Raw genomic sequence first — 16715 nt, 5'->3', positions numbered from 1 at the left:
GATGAAGTTAGAAAGTAAACTTAGACTCCACCATGCTTACATAAATCCTTACATTTCATTGATAACACCGGTGTGAAAGTTCCCCCAACCTCTTAGAAAAATGACACAACCAAAGAAAACCGTATGTAGGCTACAGTTTAATTATGCCCGCTTCTGCCATCTAGTGGAAGAGCAATTAATTGTTCTGTCATTGTACATCAGGGGTCTCAAACTCAATTTACCTGGGGGCCACTGGAGCTAGGGTCTGGGCAAGGCTGGGTCGCATCAGGTTTAAAAAAAAAAAAAAAAAAAAAACGCATTTATTAAAAACAAAAATGAATAAACCTTGCTTTGGTTCCAATTTTCTACAAGAAAAGCTCTGATAAAACATTCCACTGTTCTCAAATATCTTAATTTTTATTTTTCTGCACAAAATAAGATGAAAAATAAATAAACAAATCAAGAATAAAGAAAATCAATCAATCAGTAATAAATATAATAATAATAATAATAATAATAATAATAATAATAATAATAAAACAGCAAATAATAAAAACTTAAGAAACCACATATAGTTGGTGGGAAGACAAATTATTTTTTTCAGATTAAAATGAACAAAGCATTATTAGAGCCCTGTAGACATGACAAAACACGACTATAGTCACATTTATACTCTTTATTTACAACATATTGCGCAACTGCAGGGTCTTGAGACACATGCTAACTCGCAAACTAGAGAGGTAGCGACCTAAACGGTAGCCTTCAAGTTATTCCCCTTAAATTTAAATAGCCAAAAACTTACCACTTCCACACAGATAGGGAGGATAACTATTAACAGTTATTTAACCTTTAACATGAACATTAATCAAACGTAATAATTTTTTCTGGGTACATGATACCATACAGCATCCATATCAAACTTGCGCGGGCCGCACTAACATTAAACTTTCATATCAAGGCGGGGGCCTCAAACTAGTGTCCTGCGGGGCCGCGTGTTTGAGACCCCTGTTGTACATAGTGGCATAGATATACAGTACTTCTCATCAAAATTTTAAGACCAGTTTAAAAAAATTTACATTTTACACTTTTGGATCTTGATGCGGAGCTTCAAAATGCAAAAACAAAAAATGGGTTCGGAAAAAAAAATGTAACCTTGATGGTCCTGATGGTTTCCAATGTTACTGTAACACAGTAACAGGGCGGCCATTTTCCAGTCTGTACCTTTTTTATATTGCATACTGTTAAAAATAAAAATGAATATACTCTTATAAAGTATACTAATTTGCCACCTGTAGCACTGAGACCTTCATATGTGTTCATATGGAAAATGTGAGAACTAAATGCTTTTGATTTAATACTCAGTACTATGATTATAGCAGCATGTATTTGTATATGTAATTTAACAGTATATCTGTTCCTATGCTAGTATTTAGCACTGCAGCTCATCTTGAGAGATGTTCCTCAATGAGGTAAGCAAATATTAAACACATTATTATTATGACACAGCAATTGTACACGTGCAAAACCGAGCACGAGCTTTCTTTGTACTGAAGTCAATAACCTATGACGTCATGAAGGTGTGCCTTTTATATTTGACGCGCGGGCGCCAACAGTGTCCCCTGCGGACATTTGTGGTACTGCGTGACGTCGGCGTCGTCTTTGAGCGTCGAGACGCTGTGGGTCCTGTCATGGTCAGGAGGAAACTCCTCCCAGAACAACAACGCGTTCTACCGCCTCACCAGCGCTATGGTCTCTTGGATCATCTCCAGACTTGTGGTGTAAGTCATTTTATAAATTCATTTCACAGACATTTTAGTCATGGTAATGTGGTTTGTTGTTGTATCGGCGACGTGATCGTCAAGCAGAGGAGGGGAGGATATAATGTCGGATTTATTAGTAGTGATGTGACGAAAATGAGAATACAATAAATGTATAGATGCTATGAAAGCTCCATTAGGAATTAAAACAGCCGGACACTGTTATAATTATTAATGGAAGATGATTAGCATGTGTGACAAGCTAAAGTAACAGTAGCGTTCTCCCTCTGTTGATGTCCCATATTGGAGGAGAAAAAAAACACAAGGGATGGGTCAGTCTTCTCGGGTTACAGCCATTCATGTTATTATTATTGAAAGAATAAAATCACAGCAATGCAACCCACCCTGCAAAAAAACAAAATAAGATAACTATTATTGCCCTTGTATTATTTTTAGCCTGGTATGATTCAGCGCCATGACACACCACAGGCCCGCCTCACAAAATAAAACAATTCATTTTAAATGACTGCCTCCCTGCCCCAAAAATACACTATATATGTATAAAATGTATCCTATTGAGTGTGGAGCCACCCCAACAAGTGGGTTAAATTAGTGCTGTCTGTAAAGTGCAACAGCATGCAGGTCAGTAACTTGATCGGATCGCCCTCGCAGCTGTTGCCCGGCTATGGTGCTCCTTAGGCGGGAGGACGCAGGTGTCTTCACACGAATAGAACCGTGAAGGGACAAAAAAAAGGGAGTTAACATGCTAGCTGCATCTTTGTCTCACTATGTATGAGAAAGCCTGTCATGTAAAAATAAGGTGACATCATAGTGACATCATGATGTATGAATTGACATAAATTTATGGGGGGTATCCAAAGTGCGGCTCGGGGGATGCTGCATGGTACAAATAAAATAAAACACACACAAAAAAAGGTCCAAACTAATGACAAAAGTTGAAAAAAGTGTTGATATTAACTGATTAACTGTCTTTGGGTATGTATAAAATAATATTAAAATTATATTAAATAATATATAAGGGCAGCACAGTGATCTAGTGGTTAGCGTGCAGACCTCACAGCGAGGAGACCAGGGTTCGATTCCACCCTCGGCCATCTCTGTGTGGAGTTTTGTGTGGGTTTTCTCCGGGTACTCCGGTTTCCTCCCACATTCCAAAAACATGCTAGGTTAATTGGCGACTCCAAATTGTCCATAGGTATGAATGTGAGTGTGAATGGTTGTTTGACTTCCTTTATTGTCATTGCACAATAACACAGCAGTGAAATTGCCAACGAAATGTCGGTGCCTGGCTTTCATATAATACCAGAGACATAAGAAGGTGATCGAGTGGTTAGCGCACAGACCTCACAGCTAGGAGACCAGGGTTCGATTCCACCCTCGGTCATCTCTGTGTGGAGTTTGCATGTTCTCCCCGTGCATGCGTGGGTTTTCTCCGGGTACTCCGGTGTCCTCCCACATTCCAAAAACATGCTAGGTTAATTAGCGACTCCAAATTGTCCATAGGTAGGAATGTGAGTGTGAATGGTTGTTTGTCTATATGTGCCCTGTGATTGACTGGCCACCAGTCCAGGGTGTACCCCGCCTCTCGTCCGAAGACAGCTGGGATACGCTCCAGCATACCCAAAACCTTAGTGAGGATAAGCGATAGAAAATGAATGAATGAATAATAAGGGATGAAACAGGCTGTACGGAGGTTGAGTGGTTAGTGCGCAGGCCTCACAGCTAGGGGACCAGGGTTCGATTCCACTGGCTGGCGACCAGTCCAGGGTCAGCTGACATAGGCTCCAGCGTACCGCCGCGACCCTCGTGAGGATAAGCGGCATAAAAAGTGGATGTATGGCTCAATAACAATACAATGACTTACCTGGTAATGATATGATTATGTCATTTTAAATTAATATCTGTCTCTTTCTTTTTTTGCAGACTCGTATTTGGTACATTATACCCTGCATACTCATCTTATAAAGCTGTGAAGTCAAAAGATGTGAGAGAATATGTGAGTACGCTGGATTTGTATATATTGTATGCTCATGTTTACATGTTTGTTTAATGCAAAATATCATTTTATCATATGTATCTATCACTATAAACTTACCTTAAATTGTCACAAACATGCTCCAAAATGGCAGTATATCTTGCACGTCCTGGATGGGGCAGGATATTACGTTGTTATCGGCAATATCAATGGTATTGATGATAAACCAGTCACTGTCCAATATATGTTAACTTCTGCATTTGATCATGGGTTTCGCAATTCTGAATCACAAAATCGTTAATAACATGTAACTGCAATTTTGTTAAAGAGTCACAACTCCCATCATGATCGGTAGATTGTTTAAAAAAATATATTATGTATTAGAGTATGATTAATGTGTTCATTCTTCATCTATTTATACATTTTTCATGACCGCATTTACAGGTGAAATGGATGATGTACTGGATTATATTTGCCCTATACACGGCTGTGGAAGTGTTCACGGATATGTTTCTTTGTTGGTAAGTAGTCTTTTGGCCTGTAAATAAAATATGTAGTAAAAAACGCTCACAGGAAGGTTCTGTGACTGTTGGAAAGCTAGTTATCTTAGCACAAGAATGGCTGCATGTTGACATAAATGTATACAGTTGTACACAGACTACATATGAATGGCTATAGTATTGTTCCTTTAGTACAGGGGTCTCAAACTCAATTTACTTGGGGGCCACTGGAGCTAGGGTCTGGGCGAGGCTGGGCCGCATCAGGTTTTCAAAAAAAAAACAAAAAAAAAAAACGCATTTATTAAAAACAGAAAAATTAATAAACTTTGCTTTTGTTCCGATTTTCTACAATAAAAGCTCTGATAAAACATTCCACTGTTCTCAAATATCTTAATTTTAATTTTTCTACACAAAATAAGATGACAAATAAATAAACAAATCAAGAATAAAGAAAATCAATCAGTAATAAATAAATATAATACTAATAATAAAACACCAAATAATAAAAACTTAAGAAACCACATAAAGTTGGTGGGTAGACAAATTATTTTTTTCAGATTAAAATGAACAAAGCATTATTAGAGCCCTGTAGACATGACAAAACACCACTATAGTCACATTTATACTCTTTTTATTTACAACATATTGCGCAACTGCAGGGTCTTGAGACACATGCTAACTCGCAAACGAGAGAGCTAGCGACCTAAACGCTAGCCTTCAAGTTATTCCCCTTAAATTTAAATAGCCAAAAACTTACCCCTTCCACACGGATAGGGAGGATAACTATTAACAGTTATTTAACCTTTAACATGAACATTAATCAAACGTAATAATTTTTTTCTGGGTACATGATACCATACAGCATCCATATCAAACTTGCGCGGGCCGCACTAACATTAAACTTTCATATCAAGGCGGGGGCCTCAAACTAGTGTCCTGCGGGCCATATTTGGCCCGCGGGCCGCGTGTTTGAGACCCTTGACCATCTCTGTGTGGAGTTTGCATGTTCTCCCTGTGCATGCGTGGGTTTTCTCCGGGTACTCCGGTTTCCTTCCACATTCCAAAAACATGCTAGGTTAATTAGCGACTCCAAATTGTCCATAGGTATGAATGTGAGTGTGAATGGTTGTATGTCTATATGTGCCCTGTGATTGGCTGGCCACCAGTCCAGAGTGTACCCCGCCGTTTGCCCGAAGACAGCTGGGATAGGCTCCAGCACTCCTGCGACCCTTGTGAGGATAAGCAGCATAAAATGAATGAATGCGCAAGGCATGCTGGGTAACTTCCTCATGAAGGCATGCATAATATTGTATTGTTTTGTATATGAGTTTATATGAAAGCTCGCATAGTCTGTGTAGTACAGTGACATTACGTGTGTTGTCGTCTTGGGTTACAGTATGAGATGAGTCAGGTTGGCATTTGAGTTGATAAGATCCTGTTTGGTTTGTGACATGTCAGTAAGAGTGTAAATATTAAGCTGATTGACAGCATATAAAGACAAGTTTGCAAAGTCTGCCTTTATGTGCAACCCAATATTATAATTCAGTATTGAACAAATCACTCCACACTCTTTATTGTTCTCTGGTTCTACAATATCTTACTTATTTTGTTGAAATATGGAGTAATAACTATAAAAGCAATCTTCACTTGCTAAATGTACTGCAAAAAAGGTCAGTAAGGATAATTCATAATGCCGCCTACAGAGAACATACTAACTCTGTTACTTCAACTTGCTGATATAGTTCATCTTCAAACAGCTAAAATAATGCATAAGGCTAAAAATAACCAATTAGCTAAAAATGTCATCCAATACTTCTCTACAAGAGAGGAGAAATATGATCTCAGGGAAGAACTCCATTTGAAACACTTCTATGCTAGGACTACGTTAAAAAGCCATAGCATTTCAGTATGTGGAATCAAACTATGGAATGGATTGAGTAAGGACCTCAAACAATGCACAACGATGAGCCAATTCAAGAAACAATACAAGCAGTTGATGTTTGCTAAATACAAGGATGAAGAGTCTTCAACCAGTCATGATGTGCTATATATATATATATCACTATATTGACACTTACTATGGTACCCATTATGTCATTGGATGGTCATATCACCTTGTACATCGGTACGTGACAAAAAATTAAAAAATTAAAAAAATAAATACTTAAATTATATGAGGAAAGCAGGAAGTGAACAAATGTAACAATTACTGATTGTAAAAGTACCAGATGGAGGGGTAGGATTTAATAAGCTTTGCCCGAAGACAGCTGGGATAGGCTCCAGCACCCCCCGCGACCCTCGTGAGGAAAAAGCGGTAGAAAATGAATGAATGAATGCTTCTTCCTACTCCTTTTGGACATGTGGAACTGTGAACTGATTATGTGATGCATTCAATTGTAATCTGATGCATTTTCAAATGAAATAAAACCATTAAAAAAATGAAAAAAATGTAAAAAAAAAAAATCAAAAAAAAAATTTAATTAAAAATATACAATAAAATAAAATAAAATTATACTAGGAAAGCAGGAAGTGAACAAATGTAACAGTTACTGATTGTAAAAGTACCAGATGGAGGGGTAGGATTTAATAAGCTTTGCTTCTTCCTACTCCTTTTGGACATGTGGAACTGTGAACTGATTATGTGATGCATTCAATTGTAATCTGATGCATTTTCAAATGAAATAAAACCATTAAAAAAATGAAAAAATGTAAAAACAATTTTTTTTTAATACAATTAAATAAAATTAAATTGTTAGGAAAGCAGGAAGTGAACAAATGTAACAGTTACTGATTATAAAAGTACCAGATGGAGGGGTAGGATTTAATAAGCTTTGCTTCTTCCTACTCCTTTTGGACATGTGGAACTGTGAACCGATTATGTGATGCATTCAATTGTAATCTGATGCATGTTCAAATGAAATAAAACCATTACCATTACCAATGTTTACCAGTGGAAGGTAAACGAGACAGATTTTCTACCAATAAATGACTTAATTATGGCGATTGTAAGGGTTTTTAACACATATTAACAACAAATGTGTGGGGTCTGCAATGTTCAGAAGACTGGAATTGATGTGTGTATATATTCCCGGTAAGTCTGCTGACTGTATGTGTGTGTCATTCCATCCATTCCAGGCTTCCTTTCTACTATGAACTGAAGATAGCCTTTGTGGTGTGGTTGCTGTCGCCGTATACTAAAGGCTCCAGCGTGCTCTACAGGAAGTTTGTCCACCCTACTCTTTCCTCTAAAGAAAAGGTGAAAATTCCTACTTCTTTTGTCGTCCCAAGAAATGACTTCAGGGAAAGCATCGACTTTGAATAGCCCCACTAGCACTCTCAGCTATCCGGCAAACAAAAGTCCACTTGTGATAATTCACTTATCCAAATGTGTTCTATATGTTTAAATAAAAAACGCATGACTTCATCAAGCCTTCCATTACCATAGCAGCACATGAAAGACGCAGTCACGCAAAAAAAAAAAAAAACACAATGTGTTTTTTGTTTTTATGGCTCGTCACAGGATATTGATGACTACATCTGCCAAGCCAAGGACAAAAGCTATGACACGCTGGTGCATTATGGGAGAAAGGGACTGAATGTTGCCGCCACAGCTGCAGTCATGGCTGCAGCAAAGGTAATGCCGAATCGGGACATTTTTTTGCTTTTGTTCTCGTACTTAGTAGAGTTTAGGCCCAGAGAATCAAGCATTATCTCTTACAGTGTGCTACCAATAACCCTAGCATCTCATACGGGTAGCGTACACGGTTTATGATGAGGCATGAAGACATGTTTCTCAATGCTTTTGAGAAACTGATCATATTTATTTATCTGCACTGGACAGAGAGAACTAGAAAGTGAAACCAGCCAAATGCGACAGAGTGAAGAGCGGTGAAGCATACGACGTATTCAGGAGTCAAATTCCATGATGAGTACGACAAATTCGTACAAGTTGGCAGGTCTGCACAAATATCTGATATTCAAATTCCTCACTGCCGCTCCTCTCCCCCCAATTTCAGCACTACTGTATATATATATATATATGTAAATATATGTGTGTGTGCTATGATTAAAAGTGTAAAAAGAAGTGCTGTTGACAGTAAACATTACAAATGAAACCCTTTTGTATGACTGGTGCAGCGATTGACGCCGATCCTTCTAAAAGACTGACACATTGTTCACATTGGGAGTGACCAGGATGGATAGGATTAGGAACGAGTACATGAGAGGGACATTACATGTTAGAGGCCAGACTGAGATGGTTGGGAAAGGCATTTTCACTGATAGTAAGCTGAGATGCAGTTTTTTCTTAAAATACACAGTGTATAAATTCTTAGCATAAAACTGGTGAGATTACGAAACTGTGGTGAGACCAGCCATGTTGTTTGGTCTAGAGACAGTACCACTGAGGAATACAGGAAGCAGAAATGGAGGTAGAAGATGAGGATAGTGAGTGTTGTGGAAAAAATTTCTATCATCCTAAGTAGGATAGAGAATTAGGTTCTCATTGGGAGTGACCAGGATGGATAGGATCAGGAACGAATACATCAGAGGGACATTACATGTTAGAGGCCTTGCAGATAAAGGCCAGACTAAGATGGTTGGGACATGTCCAGAAAAACTGAAGTTGATACTACTAATAGGCTTTTTCAATGATATTAAGCTGAGATGCAGTTTTTTCTTAAAATACACAATATATAACTTCTTAGCATAAAACTGGTGAGACTACAAAACTGGTGAGACCAGCCATGTTGTTTGGTCTGAAGACAGTGCCACTGAGGAAGACAGGAAGCAGAAATGGAGGTAGGAGATGAGGATAGTGAGGTTCTCATTGGGAGTGACCAGGATGGATAGGATCAGGAACGAATACATCAGAGGGACATTACATGTTAGAGGCCTTGAATATAAAGGCCAGACTGAGATGGTTGGTCCAGAAAAACTGAAGTTGTCTTCAGGCGAGGTACACTCTGGACTGGTGGCCAGCCAATCACAGGGCACATATAGACAAACAACCATTCACACTCAAATTCATACCTATGGACAATTTGGAGTCGCTAATTAACCTAGCATGTTTTTGGAATGTGGGAGGAAACCGGAGTATGGCCGAGGGTGGAATTGAACCCTGGTCTCCAAGCCGTGAGATCTGCGCACTAACCACTTGACCGCCGTGTTGTGTAATGATAATAATGATCATTATTATTGTTATTATCATTATTACCATTATTATTGTTAGTTATTATTACCATTATTATTATTGTTTATTATTTAATTTTCCAGACTTCATTGCTTCTTGTAGAGTGCTGTATCATTCCATCTGTTGTTTTCTGAAATCCGCAGTATTTATGCTTTTATTGTCAATTTATTAGCCCACTTTTTCCCCCCTAAGTGTAAGATTTACATATCATTTTCTGGATTGCATGTGTCTAATCTTGTGCATTAAAAAAACCAAGAAGTTGAGACTGTGTCTGAACAGGTGACCAACCCAAACATCAGTTATCAGTGTTTTTCCTGCCTCAGGGCCAAGGAGTGCTGTCAGACAGGTTGAGGAGTTTCAGCATGCAAGATCTGTCTTCCTACCAGTCGCACCAGGTCGACCCCAGCAACGTGTCTTCGCAACCCGCAACCACAACGGCAGCTCAGCACCGGACTCGCACCATGATGCGGAGCAAGTCTGAAAGCTACAATAAAGGTGAGTCGAGACTCCAGGGACGTCACTTTAGAGGAAACAAGTCTCTAAACCAGGGGTCTCAAACTCAATTTACTTGGGGGGGCCACTGGAGCTCGGGTGTGGGTGAGACTGGGCCGCATCAGGTTTTCCAAAAAAAACAAAAAAAAACGCATTTATTAAAAACAAAAAAATTAAAAAAACTTCGCCTTGGTTCCAATTTTCTACAATAAAAGCTCTGATAAAACATTCCACTGTTCTCAAATATCTTACTTTTTATTTTTCTACACAAAATAAGATGAAAAATAAATAAACAAATCATGAATAAAGAAAATCAATCAGTAATAAATAAATATAATAATAATAATAAAAACTTAAGAAACCACATATAGTTGGTGGGTAGACAAATTATTTTTTTCAGATTAAAATGAACAAAGCATTATTAGAGCCCTGTAGACATGACAAAACACGACTATAGTCACATTTATACTTTTTTTATTTACAACATATTGCGCAACTGCAGGGTCTTGAGACACATGCTAACTCGCAAACTAGAGAGCTAGCGACCTAAACGGTAGCCTTCAAGTTATTTCCTTTAAACTTAAATAGCCAAAAACTTACCACTTCCACACGGATAGGGAGGATAACTATTAACAGTTATTTAACCTTTAACATGAACATTAATCAAACGTAATAATTTTTTCTGGGTACATGATACCATACAGCGTCCATATCAAACTTGCGCGGGGCCGCACTAACATTAAACTTTCATATCAAGGCGGGGGCCTCAAACTAGTGTCCTGCGGGCCACATTTGGCCCGCGGGCCGCGTGTTTGAGACCCCTGCGCTAAACTAATGAGAATCTATAAAGAGGACTAATGCAACCCTGGTGATCCACCACTGTACAAAAAAATATTTAATATATTTTTTGGTATTTTGCATGTCTTTCAGCTGGGGTTGAAATAGTTTCCCCTTTTGAATGTTCAAATCCATGCCCTGCTCAGACTAAGTGTTAGGCCGCAAATGTTGTTCAAATCCGTTTGCCTTCCTGAGTCCCTCCCTCCGCCACCCTCCTCCCCCCCAACCTCCAGGCCTGTTTTCCTGTTTTCGGACTAAGTATCCTATGATATTCCTCACGTGTAGCTAGGAGGATTTGTTCCTTAGTCAATATTATGCGAGAGACAAGGCTTTGTTGTTTGGCTTCTCTGTTCTATTTTTTTCCCATCTGCTATTCATGTGCGCTAAAATAAGACACCATCTTAAAATGTAAGTACATGTAACATTTAACTTTGAGTACTGATATTTCAGGCGTGCTGTTGATAAATACCGGGTGGTTTGAAGGTTAAAGTAATAGTATTTACTTTGGTGCGGGCATAGAAAGCAGACAGCCACGTTGTACTGTGTAAATATACAAAATATATTGTGTAAATTGAATGGAAGCAAGGACTGCAATGTATGTGTGGTGTTGCATTGCGGGGGCAGGGGTGATGTCATTTTGTAATTTGCATAATTTCTGTTTTAGGACATGGTGGATTAGTCATAGGGGCATGAATTTTAATGATGTATGGCGATGTTGTGGGGGGCGGGGGGTGGTGGGGGGGATCTGGGTTTCAAAAACCATTGACAGTTATTGAGATGATGGCTATTCTTCTGTTTAGTACTGCCGTCGGTTCTTAGAGCAATGACTTTTAGAGTCACCCATGGTCACTCAACCCCCCCCCCCCCCCCCCACAGGACAGGATTTTGACATGACCGAGTATGAAGTGTTGGGATTATACCAGGGGAAGGCGGAGGAGTCCCCGACACCCGATTCCTCCCCACCATCCACACCCTCTCCCACTCCTCCAACCTTGGAGCAGCCAGAGGAGGGAATGAGTGGGGGGGCGCGGGGGGGTCCAGACTCACCTCAGCTTGGTTTGATGAAAAGAAAAGCTCCCGAGGTAACCTGACATCCTGCCTGCTCGCCGGTAGTGCTCAGCTGCTGCGTGCCTCTAACACGGCTGTCCACAGTTTATTGGTTTATTTTGAAGTGTCATGTCACTAAATGGGGCTGCACGGTGGACAAGTGGTTAGCATTCTGGCCTTACAGCGAGAAAACCTGAGTTCAATTCCACCCTTGGCCATCTCTGTGTGGAGTTTGCATGTTTTCCCCGTGCATGCGTGGGTTTCCAAAAACATGCTAGGTTAATTGGAGACTCCAAATTGTCCATAGGTATGAATGTGAGTGTGAATGGTTGTTTGTCTATATGTGCCCTGTGATTGGCTGGCCGCCAGTCCAGGGTGTACCCCGCCTCTCGCCTGAAGACAGCTGGGATAGGCTCCAGCACCACTCGCGACCCTTGTGAGGATAAGCGGCAGAAAATGAATGAATGAACATGCAAGGCATGCAGAAAATTCGAAAAGAAAAAGAAAGAATGAACTAAGGAACTAACTAAGGAACAAACTAAGGAACGAACTAAGGAACGGACTAAGGAACTAACTAAGGAACAAACTAAGGAACGAACTAAGGAACGAACTAAGGAACGGACTAAGGAACTAACTAAGGAACAAACTAAGGAACGAACTAAGGAACGAACTAAGGAACGAACTAAGGAACTGTTGGTTTGACTTTCACTATATCCCTCGTTTAGCGGAATGTATTGGTTCCAGGCCCGACCGTGATTAGTGAATTTCCTTAGGAAGGAAGGAACGAATTAACAAAGGAAGGAACTAAGGAACTGTTGGTGTGACTTTCAGTATATTCTATTCAGTATATCCCTCGTTTAGCGCAATGTATTGGTTCCAGACCCGACCGTGATAAGTGAATTTCCTTAGGAAGGAAGGAACGAACGAACAAAGGAAGGAACTAAGGAACTGTTGGTGTGACTTTCAGTATATTTTATTCAGCATATCCCTCATTTAGCGCAATGTATTAGTTCCAGACCTGACCGTGATAAGTGAATTTCCTTAGGAAGGAAGGAACGAATTAACTAAGGAAGGAACTAAGGAACTGTTGGTGTGACTTTCAGTATATTCTATTCCGTATATCCCTCGTTTAGCGCAATGTATTGGTTCCAGACCCGACCGTGATAAGTGAATTTCCTTAGGAAGGAACGAACGAACTAAGGAAGGAACTAAGGAACTGTTGGTTTGACTTTCAGTATAATCTATTCAGTATATTCCTTGTTTAGCGCAATGTATTGGTTCCAGACCCGACAGTGATAAGTGAATTTCCTTAGGAAGGAAGGAATGAAAGAACTAAGGACAAAACTAAGGAAGGAACGACGGAACTGTTGGTATGACTTTCAGTATATTCTATTCAGTATATCCCTCGTTTAGCGCAATGTATTGGTTCCAGACCCGACCGTGATAAGTGAATTTCCTTGCGCCCTCCAGTCTACAGTCCATCCCAGATGATGAAGCATGCTCCTTGTGGTGTCAAGAAACAACCTCTGACTCTTGACTCCATTTGTCTTCTCTGACATCTCTTAATGTTTGCTTCTGTCTTCCACCATGTCCCTCTATAGCCTCCTCTTAGAGTTTTAAGGCCTCTCACGAGATCCAGGAGCGCTTTGGCTTCAAACGCTGAAGCCATGTGAACGTGTCAGCCATGCGGATCGGCGCCTCCAGCTGCAAGAACGTAAAGAAAAGAACACAGACTCGCCCAAGCCTCATGTGACTGCAGCAACACTGCTTTGGAATTAGTATTCCCAAAGTGACCTATGATGACATGACGATATAATATAGAAGGACTACAGAGTGAATGGTGTAGGGCTTTCATGTGTACAGTGTGCTTTATTTTGTTCCCCTTTTCATTTCTCTGTCAGGAACGGGCAGGCACCTTGCATGCAGGTCTGGCCTTGTTAGTAACGTGTCGCCGGGCGCCAAGGATCAAATGCATGGCAATTGTTCTGAGAAAAGATTTGTTTTCATGAGGAGTCGAGCAGCGGTTGGAATGATTTACCTCTTGTAAAGCCTTAATGGAAGAAACATCACACGTTAAATGGATCCCTGCATATTTCATCAAAAAAAAAATATTTATAAAATAAAACCTTGATATTTAAATACTCGCGCGTCACAAACTCAACAGCGGCTTATCAACTCAAAACGGCTTATCAGTCACAGTGCAACAAAAAAAGTAACATGTGTAACAATGTCATTCTATTGATGTACACATTTAATTGTCATTTAGAACCCGCAAGTCATGCTGGGAAGCCCACAAACAGGAAGTAACCCAGTTATGAGTTTAACATGCTAGGTTAATTAGCGACTCCAAATTGTCCATAGGTATGAATGTGAGTGTGAATGGTTGTTTGTCTATATGTGCTCTGTGATTGGCTGGCCACCAGTCCAGGGTGTACCCCGCCTCTCGACCGCAAACAGCTGGGATAGGCTCCAGCAACCCTCGTGAAAAGCGGTAGAAAATGAATGAATGAATGAATTTAATTGCCATTTAGAACCCGCAAGTCATGCCGGGAAGCCCACAAACAGGAAGTAACCCAGTTATGGGTTTAACATGCTAGGTTAAGTGGTGACTCCAAATTGTCCATAGGTATGAATGTGAGTGTGAATGGTTGTTTGTCTATATGTGCCCTGTGATTGGCTGGCCACCAGTCCAGGGTGTACCCCGCCTCTCGACCGCAAACAGCTGGGATAGGCTCCAGCAACCCTCGTGAAAAGCGGTAGAAAATGAATGAATGAATTTAATTGCCATTTAGAACCCGCAAGTCATGCCGGGAAGCCCACAAACAGGAAGTAACCCACTTATGAGTTTAACATGCTAGGTTAATTAGCGACTCCAAATTGTCCATAGGTATGAATGTGAGTGTGAATGGTTGTTTGTCTATATGTGCCCTGTGATTGGCTGGCAAACCAGTCTAGGGTGTACCCCGCCTCTCGCCTGAAGACAGCTGGGATAGGCTCCAGCACCCCCGCGAGGATAAGCAGTAGAAAATGAATGTTTTGTGTGTGTATTAGCATCTAAAGGTATACTTTGATACCCGAATAGTGCATTATTTGCCCCATGAGTGATTATAAACATTTGGGTTGATAAGCTTTGTGTTTGAGTGGCAAAAACACTTTTATGGGCATCTCAGTGACTTGGGTTCTACTATGTATTTGTCATGAATTCATTCTGCACTATGTGGTTGATATAGTTTGTGGCCCACAATATTAGAAATTGACCAAAACAGTGGTAGGGAAAAACACAATAATTTTGTTTTTATGTGGTGGGTATGTTTGATTTAGTCACTTGCACAAAAGCTCAATCATTTTCACTATTTCCCGGATTGTTTTTGTCTATGAAGTTGTATTTTTTATTTTACATTAAGGATATTTTCCAATTCCACACCATGTATTTATGCACCGGGTCTATTGTAATCACTGCTTCATTCATGCTGAAACTATGAGTGCAATCACCCCCCGTTTACTGGGGTGTTGTACATACACACGTCGTATCGAGTATACTTTAATGGATGTGATTGAAATGGGAAAATCATGTATCAGAATTAGTATCGGTTCTAGAAGTGATTTCCTTCTCTCCAAAAGTAATCACTGCATGATATTTGTTATTTAGATGGAATTCTTAAGTGAATTAATGTGAAGCTTGTACCCATGTGCAAAAAAATGACTTATTTGCTTCCACTTCACAGGGGTGATCTTAAAATTGAGTTTCTGTTCTGGCAGGCCAGAATAAGCCATTTTAAATTTGATGTGAGCTATAACGAGTAGCAGCAGTGATGTGGTGACAATGATGGGTAGTTACAAATCACTTTACAGCTATTAAATATGGAGAAAATGTATTTTTATGTGTGTGTGTGTGTGTGTGTGTGTGTGCAGCAGAGACACCGATATACAGTACATGACTTAAAGTTTAAGGTTGACCCTGTCGTGGTACTTCAGGTATGGATCATCCACAAACCAGTTCCTCCTTTTCCAAAACGGGGGTATTGGTTCCAGACCCGACCGTGATAAGTGAATTTCCTTAGGAAGGAATGAACTAAGGAAGGAACTAAGGAACTGTTGGTGTGACTTTCAGTATATTCTATTCAGCATATCCCTCATTTAGCGCAATGTATTGGTTCCAGACCCGACTGTGATAAGTGAATTTCCTTAGGAAGGAATGAACTAAGGAAGGAACTAAGGAACTGTTGGTGTGACTTTCAGTATACTCTATTCAGTATATCCCTCATTTAGCGCAATGTATTGGTTCCAGACCCGACTGTGATAAGTGAATTTCCTTAGGAAGGAAGGAACGAAGGAACTGTTGGTGTGACTTTCAGTATATTCTATTCAGTATATCCCTCATTTAGCGCAATGTATTGGTTCCAGACCCGACTGTGATAAGTGAATTTCCTTAAGAAGGAAGGAACGAACGAACAAAGGAAGGAACTAAGGAACTGTTGGTGTGACTTTCAGTATATTCTATTCAGTATATCCCTCATTTAGCGCAATGTATTGGTTCCAGACCCGACCGTGATAAGTGAATTTCCTTAGGAAGGAAGGAACGAATGAACTAAGGAAGGAACTAAGGAACTGTTGGTGTGACTTTCAGTATATTCTATTCAGTATATCCCTCATTTAGCGCAATGTATTGGTTCCAGACCCGACCGTGATAAGTGAATTTCCTTAGGAAGGAATGAACTAAGGAAGGAACTAAGGAACTGTTGGTGTGACTTTCAGTATATTCTATTCAGTAGATCCCTCATTTAGCGCAATGTATTGGTTCCAGACCCGACCGTGATGAGTGAATTTCCTTAGGAAGGAAGGAATGAACGAACGAACTAAGGAAGGAACTAAGGAACTGTTGGTGTGACTTTCAGTATATTCTATGCAGTATATCC

At 40.0% G+C, this 16715-nt stretch overlaps 1 protein-coding gene across 3 annotated transcripts in view; it reads left to right on the top strand.

Annotated features, from left to right (window-relative positions):
* The first annotated feature begins 1373 nt into the window (after positions 1-1373).
* Positions 1374-16715, top strand: part of reep1 (receptor accessory protein 1) — a 34246-nt gene continuing 18904 nt past the window's right edge. Inside the window, exons 1-8 of one of the 3 annotated variants that reach the window (XM_058090807.2) lie at positions 1374-1757; positions 3681-3753; positions 4177-4253; positions 7368-7488; positions 7753-7866; positions 9747-9918; positions 11629-11834; positions 13401-15278. In XM_058090807.2, coding sequence (XP_057946790.2) covers positions 1726-1757; positions 3681-3753; positions 4177-4253; positions 7368-7488; positions 7753-7866; positions 9747-9918; positions 11629-11834; positions 13401-13472 — 867 coding nt within the window. In that variant the 5' untranslated portion in view covers positions 1374-1725 and the 3' untranslated portion in view covers positions 13473-15278. Of the gene's footprint in view, positions 1758-3680; positions 3754-4176; positions 4254-7367; positions 7489-7752; positions 7867-9746; positions 9919-11628; positions 11835-13400; positions 15279-16715 lie in introns of those variants that run through there. The other 2 variants (XM_078795998.1, XM_078795999.1) reach the window with 2 other exon arrangements.

The sequence above is a fragment of the Doryrhamphus excisus genome, linkage group LG14 (genome assembly GCF_037039965.1).
Source record: "Doryrhamphus excisus strain RoL-2023G ecotype Guam linkage group LG14, RoL_Dexc_Guam_v1.1, whole genome shotgun sequence".
In the NCBI taxonomy this organism is placed as follows: domain Eukaryota; kingdom Metazoa; phylum Chordata; class Actinopteri; order Syngnathiformes; family Syngnathidae; genus Doryrhamphus; species Doryrhamphus excisus.
This window is presented reverse-complemented; position numbering and strand designations above follow the sequence as displayed.